The sequence below is a fragment of the Oncorhynchus gorbuscha genome, linkage group LG12, assembly GCF_021184085.1.
Source record: "Oncorhynchus gorbuscha isolate QuinsamMale2020 ecotype Even-year linkage group LG12, OgorEven_v1.0, whole genome shotgun sequence".
In the NCBI taxonomy this organism is placed as follows: Eukaryota; Metazoa; Chordata; class Actinopteri; order Salmoniformes; family Salmonidae; genus Oncorhynchus; species Oncorhynchus gorbuscha.
In genome coordinates, this window is record NC_060184.1 from 11,692,264 (window position 1) to 11,718,682 (window position 26,419).

Consider the following 26,419-nt stretch of genomic DNA (forward strand, 5'->3'; position numbering starts at 1 on the left):
GGACGTACTGCCTAATTCTCAAAAATGATGCTGGAGGCGGCTTATGGTAGAGAAGTTAACATTAAATCATCTGGCAACAGCTCTGGTGGACATTCCTGCAGTCAGCATGCAATTGCACATTCCCTCAAACTTGAGACATCGGTAGCATTGTGTTTTATGACAAAACTGCACATTTTAGAGTCCCCTTTTATTGTCCCCAGAACAAGGTGCACCTGTGTAATGACCATGCTGTTTAATCATCTTCTTGATATATCACACCTGTCAGGTTAATGGAATATCTTGGCATTGGAGAAATGCTCACTAACACGGATGTAAAACAAATTTGCGCGCACAATTTAAGAGAAATAAGATTTTTGTGCATATAGAACATTTCTGGGATTTTTTTATTTCAGCCCTTGAAACATGGGACCAACACTTTACATGTTGTGTTTATATTTTTGTTCATTATACGTTAGCAATGAGTTGTAGTTTTCAAAAGTGTTATAAACTCTGCAGGAGGGGTAAAAGGGACATGCTTTTTTTGATAGATCCATATAAAATGCTAAATGAAGCACTTCCATTCTAATCAAGTGGGATTGTCTTCTAGTATCTCACTCCTAAAGCTGAGCAACACAGAACCCTGGGGAATGGCATCTCCATTTGGAGCTATCCCCAGAGACATGCAGCAGGCATACCTAAACACATGTCAAACTATACTGCAATGCTTAGTGAATGCATGCCATATGCTCCCTGATCTTGTGCTTAGAATTGATACTGGAGAATACATGCATGAATGATCGGTAACACTTTATGAATGATCGGTAACACGTTGTGAATGATCGGTAACGCGTTATGGGTGATCGGTAACACTTTATGAATGATCGGTAGCACGTTATGAATGATCGGTAGCACGTTATGAATGATCGGTAACACTTTATGGATGATCGGTAACACTTTATGAATGATCGGTACCACTTTATGAATGATGGGTACCACTTTATGAATGATCGGTAACACCTTATGAATGATCGGTAACACTATGAATTTTTTAATTTTTTTATTTCACCTTTATTTAACCAGGTAGGCAAGTTGAGAACAAGTTCTCATTTACAATTGCGACCTGGCCAAGATAAAGCAAAGCAGTTCGACAGATACAACGACACAGAGTTACACATGGAGTAAAACAAACATACAGTCAATAATACAGTATAAACAAGTCTATATACAATGTGAGCAAATGAGGTGAGAAGGGAGGTAAAGGCAAAAAAGGCCATGGTGGCAGAGTAAATACAATATAGCAAGTAAAACACTGGAATGGTAGTTTTGCAATGGAAGAAAGTGCAAAGTAGACATAAAAATAATGGGGTGCAAAGGAGCAAAATAAATAAATAAATTAAATACAGTTGGGAAAGAGGTAGTTGTTTGGGCTAAATTATAGGTGGGCTATGTACAGGTGCAGTAATCTGTAAGATGCTCTGACAGTTGGTGCTTAAAGCTAGTGAGGGAGATACTTTATGAATGATCGGTAACACTTTATGAATGCTCGGTAACACTTTATGAATGCTCGGTAACACTTTATGAATGATCGGTAACACTTTATGAATGATCGGTAATGCTTTATGAATGATCGGTAACACTTTATGAATGATCGGTAATGCTTTATGAATGATCGGTAATGCTTTATGAATGATCGGTAATGCTTTATGAATGATCGGTAATGCTTTATGAATGCTCGGTAACACTTTATGAATGATCGGTAATGCTTTATGAATGATCGGTAACACGTTATTTGGATTGTCCACATGCACAGTATATGCTCTACACACTATTTACAGTAACAGTTCAACTAACTATCAACTAACTCTAACCTTGCCATAATTCCAAACCTAACCCTAACCGTAGCCTCGCAAGCAATTGCTTATCAACAGAGAGTTTGTTGATAGTATGACCATCTGGACTCTCTAAATAAAATGTGCAAATCATTTTTGTAGGTAGAACAGCAGAATGTTGGAACTACATAGTAGTACACTGTCCAAGATGGAGTGTCAGGGTAGCAAGCATTCTAAAAAACTATGGATCATAGCCTCCCTCAGATTGAAACTCTGGGTGATTCTCAACTACAAATGTTTTCTTTTCTGAATTTCAATTTGTGCAGATTTTCTGTAACCTTGTTAAACATTAGGCAAAGGTTTTGGAAAGACTTTGGAGAGCACTTGTTCACACGCCCTTTAGGGGGTGTCTGCATCAGTAGGGATGGAGTCGGCAGGATGAAGAAACTTAGTAGGTCTACAAACACCCTATACCCACTAGCATGTCTCATGAATATTCAACGTATTCCAAAGCCCCATGCGCTTGCATACACGGGAAATCCCTACGAGCTATTTAAATAGTACTACCGTTAATTAATACCAGTTGAAAAACGAAGATCATTGGCCTGTGCTACTCAGTCTCAGTACCTTCCAGCTGCTAATTAAATCACTTGCCGCACAGTTTCCTGTGAATAAATTACTGCTGGGAAATAAATTATTTTTGTATAAAAAATTATACCACATTGAGTGAACTAACAAACCCTGGTGTGATGTACAGTACCATACAACCTATACAACAAGTAGAAGCAAAGAATATTCTTGCCAGTGCCACCATACAAAATACACTGCAGAATACCAATACTTCGAGTACCAACCAATACTAATGAAAAGCAATGCTATAGTTGTTCAGATATTTATACTTTGCCCTTTCTTCTGCTAAGATATACAGTACTTTAATAATACTGTAATAATACTGAACATTTGACAATACTCATCTTGGAAGTAGTATCTATTCATGTCTGTGAAGCTATTTCTACATTCCGCTGGAGTTCTATTACCATACAAAACACACAAACACACATTTCTAATATTGTTTTTCAGTGGTTTGTTTCTTATTTATCTCGAACAAAACTACAACCCCATGAAATCTGCGCTCTGTTTGTCTTCTTTGTGTACTGAAGAGACAACGCAGTATCAAAAGAGTAAATACGTTGTGAGTTTCATCAAAGGAGGATGACATCAGCCTGTGGAACAAAGAGAAAAATATAGAAGGTCCTTATCGTTGGTATTTCCGGGCTACTGTTTGGATGAAAGAAATATTGTGATTCCTAAAACCTTCATGTTGGTCTACAATGGGATACATTTGAATATTATATTGTGGGAATAAGATTTAACTTTAGGACCACTAGTGTCAAACTACTTCATTATGCATTACTCATTTCGGATTGGGCCAACTGCTGATTGGATGGGATCACATATTGCAGAACTGGGTACATTCCGAGCTTCTTTTATCCTGACAATAGCGTTCAGCCATTGTCTCAGACAAAATGTGATGCGAAGCGACTAAACTATAACACATTTTTCAGTGCAGCGACAGGGTTATTTAATGAAGTTACACAACCAATTGACCCTCTTAATTAAATCAAATCAAATGTTATTTGTCACAACCGCAGAATATAAAAGGTGTAGACCTTACAGTGAAATCCTTACTCACAAGCCCTCAACCAACAATGCAGTTTTAAGAAAAATGCCTAAATAAAATAAAAAAAGTAACAAATAATGAAAGAGCAGCAGTAAAATAACAATAGTGAGGCTATATACAAAGGGGTACTGGTACAGAATCAATGTACGAAGGCACCGGTTAGTCAAGGTTATTGAGGTAAAATATACATGTGGGTACAGTTATTAAAGTGACTTATGAATAGATAACAGAGTAAAGGGGGGAGGCATACAAGTAGTCTGGGAAGCCATTTGATTAGATGTTCAGGAGTCTTATGGCTTGTGGGTAGAAGCTGTTTAGAAGCCTCTGGGACCTAGACTTGGTGCTCCGGTACCACTTGCCACGTGGTAGCAGAAAGAACAGTCTATGACTAGGGTGGCTGGAGTCTTTTACAATATTTTGGGCCTTCCTCTGACACCACCTGGTATGGAGGTCCTGGATGGCAGGAAGCTTGTACTGGGCCGTACGCACTACCCTCTGTAGTGCCTTGCGGTCGGAGGCTGAGCATTTGCCATACCAGGCAGTGATGCAACCAGTCAGGATGCAGCTGTAGCAGATGGTGCAGCTGTAGAACCTTTTGAGCATCTGAGGACCCATGCCGAATCTTTTCAGTCTCCTGAGGGGGAAGCGGTTTTGTTGTGCCTTCTTCACTACTGTCTTGATGTGCTTAGACCATGTTAGTTTGTTGGTCGTGTGGACAAGGAACTTGAATCTCTCAACCTGCTCCACTACAGCCCCGAAGATGAGAATGTGCTCGGTCCTCCTTTTCCTGTAGTCCAGAATCATCTCCTTTGTCTTGATCATATTGAGGGAGAGGTTTTTGTCCTGGCACCACACGGCCAGGTCTCTGATCACCTCCCTATATGCTGTCTCGTCGTTGTTGGATGATAAGGCTACCACTGTTGTGTCATCTGCAAACTTAATGATGGTGTTGGAGCCGTGCAGTCATGAGTGTACAAGGGGTACAAGAGGGGACTGAGCACACACCACTGAGGGGCCCCCGTGTTAAGGATCAGCGTGGTTGATGTGTTGTTACCAACCCTTACCACCTGGGGGCGGCCCGTCAGGAATTCCAGGATCCAGTTGCAGAGGGAGGTGTTTAGGGTCCTTAGCTTAGTGATGAGCTTTGAGGGCACTATGGTGTTGAATGCTGAGCTGTAGTCAATGAACAGCATTCTCACATAAGTGTTCCTTTTTGTCCAGGTGTGAAAGGGCAGTGTGGAGTGCAATAGAGATTGCATCATCTGTGGATCTGTTGGGGCAGTATGCAAATTGGAGTAGGTCTAGGGTTTCTGGGATAATGGTGTTGATGTGAGCCATTACCAGCCTTTCAAAGCACTTCATGGCTACAGACATGAGTGCTAATGGTCGGTAGTCATTTAGGCAGGTTACCTTAGTGTTCTTGGGCACCGTGACTATGGTGGTCTACTTGAAACGTGTTGGCATTACTGACTCAAACAGGGAAAGATTGAAAATGGAACTAAGCTAGGAATGTGTGTGGACTGTGTTAGGGCCTTTGCTTGCCCTAAATGGTTGATGGGCACAACTCAACTTGCTCTCATATGTTTGAATGTACAGGAGGTGCAGGCAGCCAGTAATCTGGACCGGCAGTGACTCAGGATCTAGCCGCTCGGGAATTGACTGTCACACTGGTCATTCCGTCAGAAAGCCGGGGTTGTGTCGATGCACTGCTGCTCTATGGCCAATAGGAAGGAGGCAGGTGTTTTGTCCCCATGCGCCTGGCCAGTGTTTGATTAGCCCGGTGACTGGTTGGCCGGATTAAGCCGGCTAATTGGACTGAAGTAGACATTTCGTGAGGTCATCATGATCGTCAAGCGGGTCGTAATGGGTTAATATCCAGTTAATATCTGTGATCATTACCGTATGTGCTTTGGTGAACACATTCTGTGGGTAAGCGGACATCCAGACATGAGGGAAGTAGAACCACAAATGACATTCTCTTACTGTACGTAGCTATTCATAAAAATCTTAAATATTGTGGAATTGATCCTGGAACATTGAGTGAGGGTGAGTTGAATTAGGGTTCATGAGTGCAAGTAAACGAATCCAACAGAGTTTTATAAATATTCATGCATAATTTATGTTTTGTGTGGACCTCAGGAAGAGTAGCTGCTACTTTAGCAGCTACTGGGGATCTGAATAAAATACTTAATACTTTATCCAACATCCACATGGTGGGGTTGTTTTGGCGGTGTCGGAGGTGGAACTGTGTTAGAGCTGTCAAATCTCTCGCCATTATACCTAGAGCGGACATTGCCATTGGCTGCACGGAGTTTATTAAGAGAAATCCCATGCAGCCTTGTTTACAAGTTGGATCACTGGATTGTGAGATGTAATCTACACACCTCCATTAGGCTGATAGAAACCCTCATTATTTCTATACTTTCTCATTCTGAACTGACAACGCAAGTGGGACGGGTGTGGCTTCACACATTTTCAAAGAATGAGAATCATTTAGGCCTAGATTTTCAATCAGATCAAGCGTTAACCAGTGATAGCCGACACCCTTCATCGCTGATGTTTTGGCAGACTCGGAGGCATAACTGTGTTGGAGCTGTCAAATCGATGAGCAGCTGCTCTTGATCATTGTCAAGAAACCATACCCATCTCACACCCTATGGGCCCTGATCAAAAGTATTGCTTTTAGGTAATAGGGTGCCATTCATAGGTTTATACACAGTCCACACAGTCCACCATTTCCTCCTCAACTTCCCTCCGCTCCTCTGATGTATACACTGCTGCTGTGGAGAGAGACATATGGTCCGGATATCTCAATATAATCACAATCACCACTTACAATGACTTCCACATGATCTCATTAGTTTGTTCGCAGTATGATCTGGACAACAGGGTGGGTAACAACAGATGAAATTAACCTTGGTTAGACACAAAGGAGCCTGATTGATATTTTATGATTGCAAAAGGTTTTCGTCACGGATGCTAAAGACTGTAAGACTGGGCCAAATCATTTGTAGAAAGAAGAAATGGCAAATGGTATATATGTTATTTCCGTACTCATGACCTTTCTATAAAACTTAGAAATATGAGGATTTGATTTGATATTAGATCATTTGGACTTAATCATATTTCAAATGATTATTTTATTGGAAGATATTTGTAACAATGAGACATAATGAACATTGATATTGCCATTTCTGACTGACCCAAGGGGCATCGAAGCCTGATTTGATTCCACAATTCAATTTCTTCCCTGTGTCATTATTGGGAAGCACACTCATTACATCAGCACATATAGTCTGGCCCCAAATAAAACCACTTTCAGAATTTCGGATATTTCTCTCAGTAATATTGCTTCCCTCAACATTCTATTCCCAAGGAAGTCCCCCAATAAGCATTTGAGCTCAGAAGCGGTATCCTTTTGATTTAGTTGTTACGCTGAATGTAATCCCCTTCCTGTCCCAGATGAACTAAATCATTCATTTCAGCTGTTTGCTCTCAATTTGTATTCATATGATCCACAATTAAGCCAGATGTGTATATAAGCATTCATAGGAGATAGCGGGACATAAGATGCATTATATTGTCATCGAGGCACCAGCATGGCTTAGAATCTCACAATAGGCTAATGACACAATCGCTACAACATGGTGATGACATTAAGGCTAATGTGGCTTTGTGTGCTTTCATAATATTCTCCAGAGCAGATGAGGGAGAGAGATCAGTGATGTCCTGCCTAAGTCTCTTACATTTACCTACCAGAGTCCTGCCTAAGTCTCTTACATTTACCTACCAGAGCCCTGCCTAAGTCTCTTACATTTACCTACCAGAGTCCTGCCTAAGTCTCTTACATTTACCTACCAGAGTCCTGCCTAAATCTCTTACATTTACCTACCAGAGTCCTGCCTAAGTCTCTTACATTTACCTACCAGAGTCCTGCCTAAGTCTCTTACATTTACCTACCAGAGTCCTGCCTAAGTCTTTTACATTTACCTACCAGAGTCCTGCCTAAGTCTTTTACATTTACCTACCAGAGTCCTGCCTAAGTCTTTTACATTTACCTACCAGAGTCCTGCCTAAGTCTCTTACATTTACCTACCAGAGTCCTGCCTAAGTCTCTTATATTTACCTACCAGAGTCCTGCCTCTTGACACATTGTCCAAATTAGTGGCTGTTAATATTTCACTGCATCAGCAAGTAGTGGCCGCTTACGCTTCAAAATTAAAAATGGTAATGGAATTTAGCCCAATGCCATGGTGTAAAAACGCCAGAGCATTATATCACCCATCAGTTTTAATGAACCTCTTCTCTGCTGCAAAGAGCGAGAGTGTCGCTTTGATTTACTTCAGCTGTTTGAGCAAAAGCACCAGTGTCACATTGATCACAGGAACAGGGGAGCCGTGAGTGAATGCGAAATTGAGTCACAAATGGAACCTGTGTCAAAAACAATGAAAGTCAGTCAATCGTCAACTTAATGGAAATGTATGTTTTGAAGGGGAGTGGAAATGGATAGCGAAGTTAATGAGATTTGAATCAGTAGATGAGGGGAAAGGATAAAGGAGAACAAGTCTTTGTATAGTGTCACGCCTTGGTCATTGTATTTTGTGTTTTTGTTATATGTTTGGGTAGGCCAGGGTGTGACATGGGTTTATATGTTGTGTTTCGCATTGGGGTTTGTAATATTTGGGATCGCGGCTGATTAGGGCTGTGTCTAGTTAGGCTTGGCTGCCTGAGGCGATTCTCAATCAGAGTCAGGTGCTTGTCGTTGTCTCTGATTGGGAACCGTATTTAGGTAGCCTGAGTTCGCGTTGTATTTTGTGGGTGTTTGTTCCTGTCTCTGTGTTGTAGTCACCAGATAGGCTGTAATTAGTTTCACGTTTCGTTTGTTGTTTTCTTATATCAGTTATTTCATGTACCGTGATACTTTCATTAAAGTCATGAGTAACCTACACGCTGCATTTCGGTCTGACTCTCTTCTTACAACAGACAAACAATGTTACAGAAACACCCACCACTCACAGACCGAGCAGTGTGTGAACTGGCAGGAGCTAAAGGAGGACGTTATGGACAGCAGAAGCATGGAGTATACTACGTGGGAAGAAATCGACAGGTGGGCGGCCGACCCAGAGCGAGTGCAGGAGCCCGCCTGGGATTCGCTTCAGCAGTGCGAAGAGGGCTACAGGCTAATGGAGTCTAAGAGGAAAACACGGCGACGCAGAGCGAAAACCGAAAGTAACGGGGGAGAGCGCAGAGAGAGAGTGGCTGAGTCAGGAGTCAGACCTGAGCCTACTCTCCCTGTTAATTGTGAGGAGCAGCAATATGAGGACTTCTGGTCTTGGGAGATGATATTAGACGGTAAAGGACCCTGGGCGCAGCCGGGAGAATATCGCCGTCCCAAGGATGAAATAGACGCGGCTAAAGCGGAGCGGTGACGCGGTTGGAAACCGGAAAAACAGCCCCAAAAAATTATTGGGGGGGCTAGAAGGGAGAATAATTATGCCAGGTAGGAGACCTGCGCATACTCCCTGTGCTCACCGTTGGGCTAGAGAGACTGGGCAGGCACTGTGTTATGCTATGGAGCGCACGGTGTTTCCAGTGCGGGTGCAGAGCCAGCTGCGGCACATACCAGCCCTTCCTATTGGCCGGGCTAGAGTGGGCATCGAGCCAGGTAAGCTTGGGCAGGCTCGGTGCTCAAGAGCTCCAGTGCGCCTGCACGGTCCGGTCTATCCAGAGCCACCTCTACACACTAGTCCTCCGGTAGCAGCTCCCCGCACCAGGCTTCCTGTGCGAGTCCTCGCGCCAGTACCACCAGTTCCAGAACCACGCACCAGGCCTCCAGTGCGCCTCGCCTGTTTAGCGCAGCCAGAGCTTTTCTCCTCTCCTGCGCTGCCGGAGTTTCCCGCCTGTTTAGCGCAGCCAGAGCTTTTCTCCTCTCCTGCGCTGCCGGAGTCTCCCGCCTGTTTAGCGCAGCCAGAGCCTTTCTCCTCTCCTGCCCTGCCGGAGTCTCCTGTCTGTCCAGCGCCGCCAGTGCTCCCAGTCTGCCCAGCGCGGCCAGTGCTCCCAGTCTGCCCAGCGCGGCCAGTGCTCCCAGTCTGCCCAGCGCGGCCAGTGCTCCCAGTCTGCCCAGCGCGGCCAGTGCTCCCAGTCTGCCCAGCTCCGCCAGTGCTCCCAGTCTGCCCAGTGCTCCCAGTCTGCCCAACGCCGCCAGTCTGCCCAGCGCCGCCAGCGCCGCCAGTCTGCCCAGTGCCAGGGCTTCCTCTCAGTACTGGGCTTCCTCTCAGTACCGGGCTTCCCCTCTGTAGCGGGCTTCCCCTCAGTACCGGGCTTCCCCTCAGTACCAGGCTGCTTCTGTCCCGAGCTGCCCCTCAGTCCCGGGCTGCCCCTCTGTCCCGGGCTGCCCCTCTGTCCCGAGATGCCCCTCTGTCCTGAGATGCCCCTCTGTCCTGAGATGCCCCTCAGTTATGTGGGGATCTGGGTGAGGACTATTAGGCCATGGTCGGCGGAGAAGGTGGATGATCCCAGGACGCTAAGGGGAGGAACTAGGACATTAATGGAGTGCGGTTCACGTCCGGAGCCAGAACCGCCACCATGGACAGACGCCCACCCGGACCCTCCCTATGCTCTTGAGATGCGCCCGGGAGTCCGCACCTTAGGGGGGGGGGGTTCTGTCACGCCTTGGTCATTGTATTTTGTGTTTTTGTTATATGTTTGGGTAGGCCAGGGTGTGACATGGGTTTATATGTTGTGTTTCGCATTGGGGTTTGTAATATTTGGGATCGCGGCTGATTAGGGCTGTGTCTAGTTAGGCTTGGCTGCCTGAGGCGATTCTCAATCAGAGTCAGGTGCTTGTCGTTGTCTCTGATTGGGAACCGTATTTAGGTAGCCTGAGTTCGCGTTGTATTTTGTGGGTGTTTGTTCCTGTCTCTGTGTTGTAGTCACCAGATAGGCTGTAATTAGTTTCACATTTCGTTTGTTGTTTTCTTATATCAGTTATTTCATGTACCGCGATACTTTCATTAAAGTCATGAGTAACCTACACGCTGCATTTCGGTCTGACTCTCTTCTTACAACAGGCGAACGACGTTACATATAGGTTATATTTGGTTGTGCTCCTTCAACAGACTAGCTATATTTAATTGAATGCATGTGCAGTAGCAGTCAAAAGTTTGGACACACCTACTCATTCCAGGGTTTTCCTTAATTTGAACTTTTTTCTACTTTGTAGAATAGTGAACACATCACACCTATGAAATAACACATATGGAATCATGTAGTAAACAAAAAAAGTGTATATTTATATTTGAGATTCTTCAAAGTAGCCACCCTTTGCCATGAGGACAGCTTTGCACACTCTTGACATTCTCTTAATCAGATTCATGAGGTAGTTACTTGGAATGCATTTCAATGAAGAGGTGTGCCTTGTTAAATGTTCATTTGTGGAATTTCTTTCCTTCTAAATGCATTTGAGCCAATCAGTTGTGTTGTATACAGAAGATAGCCCTATTTGGTAAAATACAAAGAACAGCGCAAATAACCAAAGAGAAACGACAGTCCATCATTACTTTAGGACATTTTAAACCTCTCTATTGTACGTGGGATGGTGACGTCCCACCTGGCCAACATCCAGTGAAATTGCAGTGCGCAAAATTCAAACTACAGAATTGTAAATATTTAACATTCTTGAAAATACACATGCAATATGTCAAATGAAAGCTGGACTCCTTGTTAATCCAGCCACAGTATCAGATTTCAAAAAGGTTTTACGGCAAAAGCTCACCAAGCAATTATCTGAGGACAGCACCTCATGAAACAAACACAAACAATCATATTTCATCCCGCCCGGCGCGACACAAAACTCAGAAATAATTAATGCCTTACCTTTGAAGAGCTTCTTCTGTTGGCATTCCAATAAACATCACAAATAATCCTTTTGTTCGATTAATTTCAACATTATATCTCAAAAATGTCAATTTATTTGGCGTGTTTGATCCAGATAAACACCGGTTTCAACTCGCGCAACATGACTACAAAATACCTAATAAGTTACCTGTAATCTTTGTCCAAACATTTCAAACAACTTTCCTCTATTTTTTAATGTAAATAATCAATAAAATTTAGATGGGATAAACTGCGTTCAATACAGGACGAAAAGTGGATCGAAAAGTGGAGCGAGCTTCCAAGTCACGCGCCCCAACCACAACAGTACACTAGACTCGACCCTCGTTCTGAACAGCCCTACTTCTTAATTTCTCAAAGGAAAACATCAACCAATTTCTAAAGACTGTTGACATCCAGTGGAAGTGATAGGAACTAGGATCCCCATAGAAAACCCATTGAAAAGAGAATGACCAAAAATAAATTCCTTGATGCTTTGTCCTCGGGGTTTAGCCTGCCAAATACGTTTTGTTATTCTCACAGACATCACTCAAACAGTTTTAGAAACTTCAGAGTGTTTTCTATCCAATACTACTAATAATATGCATATATTAGCAACTGGGACTGAGGAGCAGGCTGTTTACTCTGGGCACCTTTCATCCAGACCTCAGAATACTGCCCCCTACCCCCGAAGAAGTTAAGAAAGTATTTTCAAATGCAGTCACAAAAACCATCAAGCGCTATGACGAAACAGGCTCTCATTAGGACCGCCACAGGAAAGGAGGACCCAGAGTTACCTCTGCTGCAGAGGATATGTTCATTAGAGTTAACTGCACCTCAGAATACAGCTCAAATAAATGCTTCAAGAGTTCAAGTAACAGACACATCTCAACATCAACTGTTCAGAGGAGACTGTGTGAATCAGGCCTTCATGGTCGAATTACTGCAGGAAAACACTACTAAAGTACACCAATAATAAGAAGAGATTTGCTTGGGCCAATTGCTTGGGAAACACGAGCAATGGATATTAGACCGGTAGAAATCCGTCCTTTCGTCTGATGATGTCCAAATTTGAGATTTGTGGTTCCAACCGTTGTGTATTTGTGAGATGCAGAGTAGGTGAACAGATGATCTCTGCAGTGTGGTTCCCACTGTGAAACATGGAGGAGGAGGTGTGATTGCGTGGGGGTGCTTTGCTGGTGACTCTGTCATCGATTTGTTTAGAATTTAAGGTACACTTAACCAGCATGGCTACCACAGCATTCTGCAGTGATACGCCACCCCATCTGGTTTGCACTTAGTGGGACTATGACCCAAAACACACCTCCAGGCTGTGTAAGAACTATTTGACCAAGGAGATGGAGTGCTGCATTAAATAACCTGGCCTCCACAATCACCCGACCTCAACCCAATTGAGATGGATTGGGATGAATTGGACTGCAGAGTGAAGGAAAAGCAACCAACAAGTGCTCAGCATATCTGGGAACTCCTTCAAGACTGTTGGGAAAGCTTTTCCTCATAAAGATGGTTGAGAGAATGCCAAGAGAATGCAAAGCTGTCATCAACGTAAAGGGTGTCTACTTTGTAGAATCGGATTTGTTTAACCTCTGCGACGTGCAATCCCGTATCCGGGAGCGTAATCATAGCCTCAAGCACATGACCATAATGCAACGTTTCCTATTCATGAAAATCGCAAATGAAATGAAATAAATATATTCAAACACAAGCTTAGCCTTTTGTTAACAACACTGTCATCTCAGAATTTCAAAATATGCGTTACAGCCAATGCTAGACAAGCATTTGTGTAAGTTTAGCATGGCATAATGCTATGCTAGGCTGTGCTGGCTGCAGGCAACATTTTCACAAAAATAAGAAAAGCAACCAAATTAAATAATTTACCTTTGAAGAACTTCAGATGCTTTCACTCAGGAGACTCCCAGTTAGATAGCAAATGTTCCTTTTTTCCATTTTTGCAGGCGAAAAACGTCACGTTTGTTCATCCTGCTTGGCTGAGAAATCAACAGAACAACTTAAACTTAAACTATAATGCATTAGCATAACGCAAATTTTTCTATTCATGACAATTGCAAATGAAATTAAATAAATATATTGAAACACAAGCTTAGCCTTTTGTTAACAACACTGTCATTTCAGAATTTCAAAATATGCTTTTCAACCAAAGCTACACAAACATTTGTGTAAGAGTATTGATAGCCTAGCATAGCATTAAACCTAGCATTAAGCAGGCAACATTTTCACAAAAACAAGAAAAGCATTTAAATAAAATAATTTACCTTTGAAGAACTTTCGGATGTTTTCAATGAGGAGACTCTCAGTTAGATAGCAAATGTTCAATTTTTCCAAAAATATTATTTGTGTAGTAGAAATCGCTCCGTTTTGTTCATCACTTTTGGCTAAGAAAAAAAAACGAAAATTCACTCACTACAACGCCAAACTTTTTTTCAAAATTAACTCCATAATATCGATAGAAACATGGCAAACGTTGTTTAGAATCATCCTCAAGGTGTTTTTCACATATCTATTCGATGATAAATCCTTCGTGGCAGTTGGGTTTCTCCTCAGTAGCAAACGGAAAAGTACTGCAGCTGGAGATTACGCAATAATTGCAACGGAGGACACCAAGCGACCACCTGGTAAATGTAGTCTCGTAGGGTCAATCTTCCAATGATATGCCTACAAATACGTCACAATGCTGCAGATACCTTGGGGAAAACGTGGAAAAGCTAAGCTGACTCCTAGCTCCTCCACAGCCATATAAGGAGTCATTGCCATGAGGCGGTTTCAAAAAATGCGGCACTTCCTGATTGTATTTTTATCTAGGGTTTTTCTGTAACATCAGTTCTGTGGCACTCACAGACAATATCTTTGCAGTTTTGGAAACGAGTGTTTTCTTTCCAAAGCTGTCAATTATATGCATAGTCGAGCGAGCATCTTTTCGTGACAAAATATCTTGTTTAAAACGGGAACGTTTTTCATCCAAAAATTAAAAGAGCGCCCCCTATATCGAAGAAGTTAACACTTTTTTGGTTACTACATGACTCCTTATGTGTTATTTCCTTGTTTTGATGTCTTCACAATTGTTCTACAATGTAGAAAATAGTACAAATAAAGAAATACCCTTGAATGAGTAGCTTTCTCCAAACTTTTGACTGGTGCTATATATCCAATTGAAGTTAAGAATAAATTAGTTCCCATGAGGCCTGCAGAATCCCTGCTTCTTCCTCTTTCTCTCTCCCTCTCTCTCTCTCTCGCTGTCTCCATCTCTCTCTCTCTCTCGCTGTCTCTCTGTCTCTTTCTTTCTGTCTGTCTGTCTGTCTGTCTGTCTGTCTGTCTGTCTGTCTGTCTGTCTGTCTGTCTGTCTGTCTGTCTGTCTGTCTCTCTCTCTCTCTCTCTCTCTCTCTCTCTCTCTCTCTCTCTCTCTCTCTCTCTCTCTCTCTCTCTCTCTCTCTTTTCCCATTTCTCCCCCACTCCTTCAACACCATTAGAAGGATTCACAACAGCGTTCAAGTACGAACAAACTCACTGATGAAAATACAAGACTTCACATTATACAAGCAACCAACCAACCAAGCCATACTGCTGTAGAATATAATCTTTCTGAAAGCTGTCCTTACCCCAGCATTCACCAATTACACTGCATTGCTCTGCTCCACAGACCACCAGTATTCTCTCACGTAAATCAACTCCTATGTATTTAATAATTAACATCTGCTGCTTTGGATGGCTTTCATTTCATTGATCCTGCCTGAGGTGGATTGACGGATGACCGAGGACAAGTCTGCATACGAACAACACCATGACTGAGGTGTAGTTGACAAAATTACAGAAACAGCTCGTGTGTCTGCTGAAGTGGGAAGTGACATGTCCCCCTCCAACAGTCTGTCTGGTCATAGAGACAGCCTGTCTAGTGATCACTGGTCATAGAGACAGCCTGTCTAGTGATCACTGGTCATAGAGACAGCCTGTCTAGTGATCACTGGTCATAGAGACAGCCTGTCTAGTGATCACTGGTCATAGAGACGGCCTGTCTAGTGGTCACTGGTCATAGAGACGGCCTGTCTAGTGGTCACTGGTCATAGAGACAGCCTGTCTTGTGGTCACTGGTCATAGAGACGGCCTGTCTAGTGATCACTGGTCATAGAGACAGCCTGTCTAGTGATCACTGGTCATAGAGACAGCCTGTCTTGTGGTCACTGGTCATAGAGACGGCCTGTTTAGTGGTCACTGGTCATAGAGACAGCCTGTCTAGTGATCACTGGTCATAGAGACAGCCTGTCTAGTGATCACTGGTCATAGAGACAGCCTGTCTAGTGATCACTGGTCATAGAGACAGCCTGTCTAGTGATCACTGGTCATAGAGACAGCCTGTCTAGTGGTCACTGGTCATAGAGACAGCCTGTCTTGTGGTCACTGGTCATAGAGACGGCCTGTTTAGTGGTCACTGGTCATAGAGACAGCCTGTTTAGTGGTCACTGGTCATACAGACAGCCTGTCAAGTGGTACTGGTCATAGAGGCAGCCTGTCTAGTGGTCACTGGTCATAGAGACGGCCTGTTAAGTGGTCACTGGTCATAGAGACAGCCTGTCTTGTGGTCACTGGTCATAGAGACGGCCTGTCTAGTGGTCACTGGTCATAGAGACGGCCTGTTTAGTGGTCACTGTACATTGAGTCAGCCTGTCTAGTGGTCACTGGTCATAGAGACAGCCTGTCTAGTGGTCACTGGTCATAGAGACAGCCTGTTTAGTGGTCACTAGTCATAGAGACCGCCTGTTTAGTGGTCACTGGTCATAGAGACGGCCTGTTTAGTGATCACTAGTCATAGAGACAGCCTGTCTAGTGGTCACTGGTCATAGAGACAGCCTATCTAGTGGTCACTGGTCATAGAGACAGCCTGTCTAGTGGTCACTGGTCGTAGAGATGGTGGGAGGCTGAATGGACACTGGTTGTCTGGTGGGAGGCTGGATGGACACTGGTTGTCTGGTGGGAGGCTGGATGGACACTGGTTGTCTGGTGGGAGGCTGAATGGACACTGGTTGTCTGGTGGGAGGCTTAATGGACACTGGTAGTCTGGTGGGAGGCTGGATGAACACTGGTAGTCTGGTGGGAGGCTGGATGAACACTGGTAGTCTGGTGGGAGTCTGGATGGACACTGGTAGTCTAGTGGGAGGCTGGATGGACACTGGTAGTCTGGTGGGAGGCTGGATGAACACTGGTAGTCTGGTGGGAGGCTGGATGAACATTGGTAGTCTGGTGGGAGGCTGGATGGACACTGGTAGTCTGGTGGGAGGCTGTATGAACACTGGTAGTCTGGTGGGAGGCTGAATGAACACTGGTAGTCTGGTGGGAGGCTGGATGGACACTGATTGTCTGGTGGGAGGCTTGATGCTTTGATCTATAAAGCCATGGGCAGCCTGTCACGTACTACAGACAGGAGGGATTATGTGTGTGTGTGTGTGTGTGTGTGTGTGTGTGTGTGTGTGTGTGTGTGTGTGTGTGTGTGTGTGTGTGTGTGTGTGTGTGTGTGTGTGTGTGTGTGTGTGTGTGTGTGTGTGTGTGTGTGTGTGTGTGTGTGTGTGTGTGTGTGTGTGCGTGCGTGCGTGTGTGAGAGTGTGCATGCGTGTGTGAGAGCGTGCGTGCGTGTGTGAGAGTGTGTGTGTGTGTCTGTGTGAGCAAGAGAGTGTGGGTGCTTATGTGTGAGGTTCTAGACTGGCAACAACAGTGGGGGACTCAGACTTCAACACACAGGGTGGGCTGCTGGCCTCTCTAGCCCAGTGAACCACTGGAGTATGTTTATATCGTTTTTCCCAATTGTTTACACACTAAAACTGGCCCATGGGGCACAATGACCCGAACCTGTAACTCATTTAGTAGAACCATTCACCAAATCTGCAATACTACTGGCACATGTTTTGCTTTACACTCAGATTGCAGTTCTATAACAAACATTTAGCAAAATACAACACACAATTCCCTACCTTTACCAATTACCAATTGATAATTTTCTCTCTTCACATGTGCAAACACTTATTGCGTAAATGTTCACTTTGCAATCGGACCATTGGTATGGATAAAAAGGCCACAGGTGAGTACTCCTGTATTTGGAGAACAATGGAAGCAAACTTGGCAGAGAGAGGTAGTGGTAGAGGTGGAGGTAGTGGTAGAGGTGGAGGTAGTGGTAGAGGTAGAGGTAGCGGTAGAGGTAGAGGTAGTGGTGGAGGTGGAGATAGTGGTAGATGTGGAGGTGGAGGTAGTGGTAGAGGTAGTGGTGGAGGTAGTGGTAGAGGTGGAGGTAGAGGTAGAGGTAGAGGTGGAGGTGTTGATAGAGGTAGCGGTAGAGGTAAAGGTGAAAGAATAAACCTCTTGTTGTCGAGATGATAGTTTCTGGATTCGACCATATTAATGACCTATTAATTAATTCATTCAAACAGCTCATTCAAACACCTATTTCGTGCGTTTTGCCAGCAGCTCTTCGCTGTGCTTAAAACATTGCGCTGTTTATGACTTCAAGCCTATCAACTCCCGAGATTAGGCTGGTGTAACCGATGTGAAATGGCTAGCTAGTTAGCGGGGTGCGCGCTAATAGCATCACTCGCTCTGAGACTTGGAGTGGTTGTTCCACTTGCTCTGCATTGGTAATGCTTCTTTAAGGGTGGCTGTTGTCAATGTGTTCCTAGTTCGAGCCCAGGTAGGAGCGAGGAGAGGGACGAAAGCTATACTGTTACACTGGCAATACCAAAGTGCCTATAAGAACATCCAATAGTCAAAGGTTAATGAAATACAAATGGCATCGAGAGAAATAGTCTGATAATTCCTATAATAACTACAACCTAAAACTTCTTACCTGGGAATATTGAAGACTCATGTTAAAAGAAACCACCAGCTTTCATATGTTCTCAAGTTCTGAGCAAGGAACTTAAACTTTAGCTTACTTACATGGCACATATTGCACTTTTACTTTCTTCTCCAACACTTTGTTTTTGCATTATTTAAACCTCTTTTCAGACAGGGGGCAGTATTTTCACGTCCGGATGAAATGCATGCCCAAATTCTACAGCCTGCTGCTCATCCCCAGAAGATAAGATATGCATATTATTAGTAGATTTGGATAGAAAACACTCTGAAGTTTCTAAAACAGACTGTTTGAATCATGTCTGTGAGTATAACAGAACTTATGTAGCAGGCGAAACCCAGAGGAAAAACCATTCAGATTTTTTTGTTGTTGAGGTCACTCTTTTCAACGGGTTTTCATTGGGAATCCAGATATCTAAGGGACCTTCTTGCAGTTCCTCCACTGGATGTCACGTCTTTAGAAATTGGTTGAGGTTTTTCCTTTGTGTGAAGAAGAATTAGCCCTGTTCAAAACAAGGGTCACTTCAAGTGTACTGTTTGTTAGAGGCGCGTCACCAGAAAGGTAGCATCAGTTTTTCTTTCTGTATTGAACACAGATCATCCCATCTTTAATGTAATCAATTATTTACTTTAAAAAATACCTAAAGCTGTATTACAAAAGTAGTTTGAAATGTTTTGGCAAAGTTTACAGGTAACTTTTGAGATATTTTGTAGTCACGTTGCGCAAGTTGGAACCTGTGTTTTTCTGGATCAAACGCGCCAAATAAATGGACATTTTGAATATGTATATCGACGGAATTAATGGAACAAAAGGACAATTTGTTTATGGGACATATTGGAGTGCCAACAGAAGAAGCTCGACAAAGGTAAGGCATGATTTATATTTTTATTTCTGCGTTTTATGTCGCGTCTGCAGGGTTGAAATATGTTTTCTCTGTTTTGTTTACGAAGGTGTAATCCTCAGATAATAGCATCGTTTGCTTTTGCCGAAAAGCCTTTTTGAAATCTGACATGTTGACTGGATTGACAACACGTGTAGCTTTAATTTGGTATCTTACATGTGTGATTTCATGAAAGTTAGATTTTATAGTAATTTATTTGAATTTGGCACTCTGCATTTTCTCTGGCTTTTGGCCAGGTGGGACGCTAGAGTCCCACATATCCCAGAGAGGTTTTAAACCAAATTGAACATGTTTCATTATTTATTTGAGGCTAAATTGATGTTATTGATGTATTATATCACAGTGTTTAATAATCACTTTGGCACTAATTTCGGTACCTTGATGTCATTTTTCAAAACTCTAGACAAAACTCATAACCAATGATCAAAATGCTCATTTTTCAAAACTCTAGACAAAACTCACAACCAATGATCAAAATGCTCATTTTTCAAATTTCTTGGATACAATACACATAAAGCTAAGATCATTTGCTCATTGAACTAAAATCACCTGTTCAAAATGACACAACTTAACATCAAAATATTAACATTTCAAAATGCAAATCACACATTACATCTGAGATGACTGTCTATTAATTTCATTACAATGATCTAACTACCAATTGATACAACTGCTCAAAATGATAAGTAACTGTTGCGTTACTCTTAAAGCATATTTTACGGAAACTGACAAACAATATTCCATGTTTAGATCATGAAAGTTTCAGGATAACGAGATCCATTGACACCAATTACCGTGGAACATGAACCAAATGGACTTCATTATCTATGGATGTAATATTTCATCATCATTCTTTATCAGACACAGTTTCTATGGTCCCATGTACCACTTTTCCAGATCATGTTTTCAGATTTGACATTACTTTACTTTATTAGGTACAGTTTATTAGGTACACCTATCTATCTAGTACTGGATAGGACCCCCTTTTGCCTCCACAACAGCCTGAATTATTCACAGTGGTGTACGTTAAGAGATGCCCTTCTGCACACCAATGTTATAAACAGCTGTTATTTGAGCATTTGTGGCCTTTCTGTTAGCTTGAATGAGTCTGGACATTCTCCTCTGACCTCTCTCATTAACAAGGTGGTTTTGCCCACAGAACTGCCTCTCACTGAATGTGTTTTGTTTATTGCACCATTCTCTGTAAACTCTAGAGACTGTAGTGCATAAAAATCCCAGGAAGGCAGCTGTTTCTGAGATGCTGGAATCACCATGTGTGGCATCAGCAATCATACCATGGTCAAAGTTGCTTAGATTACTTATCTTGCCCGTTCTAATGTTTGGTCGAACAACATCTAAAGCTCTCTATACTATATACTCTATATATTGAGTTGCAGGCAGCCACATGATTCGCTGTTCGAATGTAACCTTCCTTGATGAGCTAAATCAGGTCTGTAGAGCTGATGGCATGACCTATGTCATTGTGTGGGATAATGTCAGGTTCCACCATGCTCAAATGGTGCAAGCATGGTTTCAGGCCCATCCACAATTTACCACCCTGTGCTTACCCCCATACTCTCCTTTCCTTAACCCGATTGAGGATTTTTTTTCTCCACATGGAGGTGGAAGGTATATGATAGGCGTCCTCACGAACAAGCCGTCCTTCTCCAGGCCATGAATGACGCATGCAATAACATCATGGCAGACCAGTGTCAGGCCTGGATTCGCCCGAAGATTCTTCCCAAGATGTTTGGCTAATGAAAACATCCGTTGTGATGTGGATGAGAACCTGTGGCCAAATCCACAAGACTGGGTTATGGAAATATAGCAGTACAGCAATCAATATATATATATATATATATTTTTTTTACAGTAATCCAGCTGAGGAACACTGCAGTGATGTTTTACAGTAAGCCAGGTGAGGAACACTGCAGTGATGTTTTACAGTAAGCCAGGTGAGGAACACTGCAGTGATGTTTTACAGTAAGCCAGGTGAGGAACACTGCAGTGATGTTTTACAGTAAGCCAGGTGAGGAACACTGCAGTGATGTTTTACAGTAAGCCAGGTGAGGAACACTGCAGTGATGTTTTACATTAAGCCAGGTGAGGAACACTGCAGTGATGTTTTACAGTAATCCAGGTGAGGAACACTGCCATGATGTTTTACAGTAAGCCAGGTGAGGAACACTGCAGTAATGTTTTACAGTAAGCCAGGTGAGGAACACTGCAGTGATGTTTTACAGTAAGCCAGGTTAGGAACACTGCAGTGATGTTTTACAGTTAGCCAGGTGAGGAACACTGCAGTGATGTTTTACAGTAAGCCATGTGAGGAACACTGCAGTGATGTTTTACAGTAAGCCAGGCGAGGAACACTGCAGTGATGTTTTACAGTAAGCCAGGTGAGGAACACTGCAGTGATGTTTTACAGTAAGCCAGGTGAGGAACACTGCAGTGATGTTTTACAGTAAGCCTGGTGAGGAACACTGCAGTGATGTTTTACAGTAATCCAGGTGAGGAACACTGCAGTAATGTTTTACAGTAAGCCAGGTGAGGAACACTGCAGTGATGTTTTACAGTAAGCCAGGTGAGGAACACTGCATTTGACCTTTAACTGTTTTTTCTTTTTTTGTAGCTAATTATTTTTGCTTTGATTTAAAGAAACCTGTTGTGATTTTATTGTATTTCATCAATAAATGTCATATTTTGTTCAATGATTCCACTGTGTCTGTAGTATTCTCTCTACTAGTCCTTTTACAGTGATGTATTTACATGTAGTAGCATAATGAAACATGTATCATATATTTTATACTACAATATTTAATGATTGTACGAACAACTACACAGTGAAACTATCGGTATCTTGTGTGTGGGTGATCTAAATTAATTTTCCTCATGATAAATGAGTGATTTGAACCAATGATTCTGTTCATTCAGTATCGTGGTAATTGTCATTATTACAAATACATTTTAAAAATTGTCTGATTAATCAGTATCAGCCTTTTTTTGTCCTCCAATAATCGGCGTTGAAAAATCATAATCGGTTGACCTCTAGTAAGTATGTGTGCGTGTGTGTGTGTGTGTGTTTCCTGTGTGTGTGTGTGTGTGTGTGTGTGTGTGTGTGTGTGTGTGTGTGTGTGTGTGTGTGTGTGTGTGTGTGTGTGTGTGTGTGTGTGTGTGTGTGTGTGTGTGTGTGTGTGAAGAGGGAGGGGGCTATGGTGGTTAAAGGTACTATAGATCCAGAAGTCATACTACAGTACTGTCAGACAGGGGTTTCAGCTGTTCCCATGGTAGCAAACACAGTGTGCTGAGGATCAATGTGGCCCCATAGTCAGTGGCTTTTCCTTAGCACACCGCTCTACAATACTTTACCTTCTTTCTTTTCTCTTCTGTTTGACGTCAATGTTCTCTCTCTTTCACTCTTTATCCGTCCTCCTACTTTCATATATTTTATTGTATCCCTCTCGTGGAGTTGACCTACTTTTAAAAAAAAATGCCATTTGGTTAGTGGAGAAAAAGTGTTAAATTTTTGATAGGCTGATGAGGAATTTTGGTATGGGAAATAATCACTGCCACCTGGTGAGGTTAGCAGAGGGCTAACGTGTTTCATGTTACCTGATGGGACCAGCTACAATGTAGCATTCTATCATGTGACACTAAATTAATTATTTTATTAATTATGGCCCAGTTGGGAGACTTGAGGGAGATTTAGAATACTGAAAAGTATAATTCCTTGGCTTACACATTGGAGGTAACCCTATTAAGATTGCATAGTGAGGGAGTCCAGAAAGAATATCTGATCAAACTTGTGACTGAATCTTTCAGGCTCGCTCGATCTCTCTCGCCTGCTTTCTCTCTATCTCTATCCCTGTTCTGAACCCCTGGACAGATCTTTTTCGGTGTGGTAATTGAGGTACCGGCAAGACGGAGATAGTGGGGGACGGGGGAGGGGAAGACATGGAGGGAATGCTAAAGTTATTTTTTCTCTCCTTCCCGGAATACGTGTCAGCGTTAATGGCTACTTTATCTTCTCTATCACTTCTCTTTGCTCTGTGTTGATAGGAGACAGCAAAGGGTCAAAACAAACAGCGGAGGAAATTACTTCCTTATTGAACAGGATGAGTCATTCACAATGGATGAGTCATTCACACAGAATGACTTCACAATGGATTCACAGGATGACTTCACAATGGATTCACAGGATGACTTCACAATGGATTCACAGGATGACTTCACAATGGATTCACAGGATGACTTCACAATGGATTCACAGGATGACTTCACAATGGATTCACAGGATGACTTCACAATGGATTCACAGGATGACTTCACAATGGATTCACAGGATGACTTCACAATGGATTCACAGGATGACTTCACAATGGATTCACAGGATGACTTTGCAGTTTTTCTTTAGGCCTGTTTCAATCCGGCTGCGTGGTTGTGGAACTAGTACAAAATGACATGGACAACACAGTAGATTATGCCCAAGACATTATGCTATTGTTTCAAAATAATGTGGAGGAGTAAGAGCATATTGTAACGGGATTACATGTAATTTAGCTCAAAACAGGTAAGCTACATACAATACGATAATGTACTTAGCTAGATATGATGAATCAGAATGCTGTCAAAAACATAGTCATTGGGGTCTTGAACAGGAAAACCATTGGTACATTTAGGCCAAAAGATTGGTGATACACACACACACACACACACACACACACACACACACACACACACACACACACACACACACACACACACACACACACACACACACACACACACACACACACACACACACACACACACACACACACACACACACACACACACACACACAAACAGGGCCCCCTGTGGAGAATCAACCTGTTTGCTGAGGCGGCAGATAATGATGTCTTCTGAGGGGTCCCTCGGATCGATACGGAAAAGGGGCGACCACTCAACTGTGAAGGGGAGGGAGTGGAGGCACCTTCACCGACTCAACTGACCGGTCCCCAAGATGGCTGTTAAGACCTGTCCACCAAGAGTAACAGAGGGATGAAACCATACGTGATAATACCATTTCACTCAATTGTAAAATACCCATTTTATTTCAAAGAACTTCAAGCCAGGTTATCAAATGTGAAGGGGTTGAGCCTTGACATTTTGGGTAAAAGTGTGAAAATGTGAATAGACAAGCTAATGTCTACAATGCGACTAGGGCTGTGTAGCCATTCCCCTCCAGCAAAAGCACTGGAAAGATGGCCAGTCTCATCCGAAGGATGCTAGCTCTATTCGTTAGTCAGGCAAAATAGTTTAGGTCTACTTCTTATAGGAACCAACACCACTTTTCCTTATTTGCCACACAATTTACAGGCGTAAAATATAGTACCTTGAAAAATAATTCCAAATACAAAAATGCAGAAGGAATTGAACCCTTATAAGGTACATTTCCCCTCAAAATATTACGCTGTGAGTTCACTATCAGCTTGACAATGGAGATTTGCACCAAGTGTTGGGACGTTGATTAATGGTCGGCAGCCGTAAAAGTGCCTCGCTCTGCCGGCAGGGAGTTACTCAATTTGTCTGTGCTGGGACTGAGGGAGCCCTGAGAGAGGTGGGAGGATGAAGACTTTAAGTCACCCTTATCAGGTCCTGTGCAGGCAATGAGCTAGAACAGCTCATCCATCAGGAGGCGCCAGAGAGAGGGGCTCTATCTCAATTTGTCTTTCCATAATTTTTTGCATCCTCCTTCTCAACGATATTGGAGGAGGTCTAAGGGTGCCTCTCTTGATGCCCTTTCTCTCCAAAGGGTTTGAGAAGGAGGCGAGGAGAGAGGATGCTAGGAATTGAGGAAAGATTAATTGAGAAAGATCCAGAGAGGGGGGGTGGGTGTAGAGAGCAAAATGCTAACCACTACTATACAAGCTAATAAGCCGTGCCTGTGTTATCTGTGAATAGGAGGGTGTTAGAGCTTGTAACGTAAGCAGTGGATACCAAGGTCAGAGTCAGAGATCAGTAAAACAAGGGTTGGATATTTAATCTGACCTGAGATCTGTTTACCTGAACCCAACAAGTGACTGTAGCAGAGATCACTCCAATATTTGGTTCTGTTGCCAAAGAAAGGCACAAGATCCTTGTTTTTCCGCTGCCCTATCCGCGCTATGTAGCCCCACCCATTTGACCCAGTTCCATTAGAACGCGATTGTGTTTGTGTTCCGTTTTACAACTTCCGTCAATGCTAGCAATGCAATGCTATTACCTCAGCGTGGTGGCTAGCTAATAAATAAAAAAACACGCATCATTAACACGTCTTAACAAGTAAACATAAACAAAACATTTGGGAACACACACAAATGGCTTCACTGGGGAAGGAGGGAAAAGGATTGGTATTTTTTGAAGGCCAAAGTTCAGTCCAGCCAACGAAGCAGCTCTTACCACTCTGTTTGGCTACTTGTATCCAACAACGGATCAGTAGAGACAGCAGGATGTGCTTGCATCGCTGGCCTTGGAAAGTCATGCAGCCTCAATTTTGTGGAAGGTCAGCTAATAAGCAAAGTCACTAGCATTTCTATGTCTAGCATGAATTAACATAAGCGATTAGAGCATACAAGCAGCCTACATGTGTTGTGGTGACAGTTACTATAATCCATAGGCTAACGTTATGACAGAGTTCTCAGATTATATGTGTGATCAACCTCCTCATTACTTGCTCTTGTAATTTATGTTTATAGCCTATTTTCTTCGTTCTTTTTATAGATGAAAGTGCGCAATAATGCCTTATCTAGACACAGAATGATAAAATAGTCAGGCTTAACATAGCAGTTGGACTAAACGTTTTGTTGGATGAAAGCTGAATTGAGAATGTCATGATATATTGGTTACGTGAACATGTATTTGTGGATCAACAGAACTTTTGACACAACTTTAATTCATGCTATTATGAGACTGTGTATAGATAGAAGAGGGAGACACAAAATGAGAGCAGGCAAACTGCTCAAGCATTTGGCTTACCTGACCAACACTCGACACTTCTTCACGAGTGGAGCATTGTAGCCAAGCCATTGTTTGGGGTAAGGGTGCTCCACTGTAGGCTTCTTGTCTAAGAAGTGGTAGGAGCACACAGGGGGACGTTTTGGTGGTTTCTTTAGGTTCAACGCTTTGAGCCCGAGCCGCAAAGACTGTCTTTAGGAGGTGGATTCAGGTCGTATGGGGCTCCACAGGTACAATCAGATCGACGTCGTAGAGGTTGGTGTTAAAAACATTGCTGTTGTAAAAACTGCCTCCTCTTCCTCCAATTAATG

General features: G+C 42.9%; 1 protein-coding gene across 1 annotated transcript; it reads right to left on the reverse strand.

The window, feature by feature from the left end:
* Positions 1-16,277: 16,277 nt before the first annotated feature.
* Positions 16,278-25,635, reverse strand: LOC123991498 (non-classical arabinogalactan protein 31-like). Its single transcript, XM_046293113.1, has 2 exons — positions 25,554-25,635; positions 16,278-16,774 (listed from the first exon to the last, which is right to left on the reverse strand). Exons 1-2 carry the CDS (start codon positions 25,633-25,635, stop codon positions 16,278-16,280), a joined length of 579 nt encoding a protein of 192 aa, XP_046149069.1.
* Between the last annotated feature and the right edge of the window lie 784 nt (positions 25,636-26,419).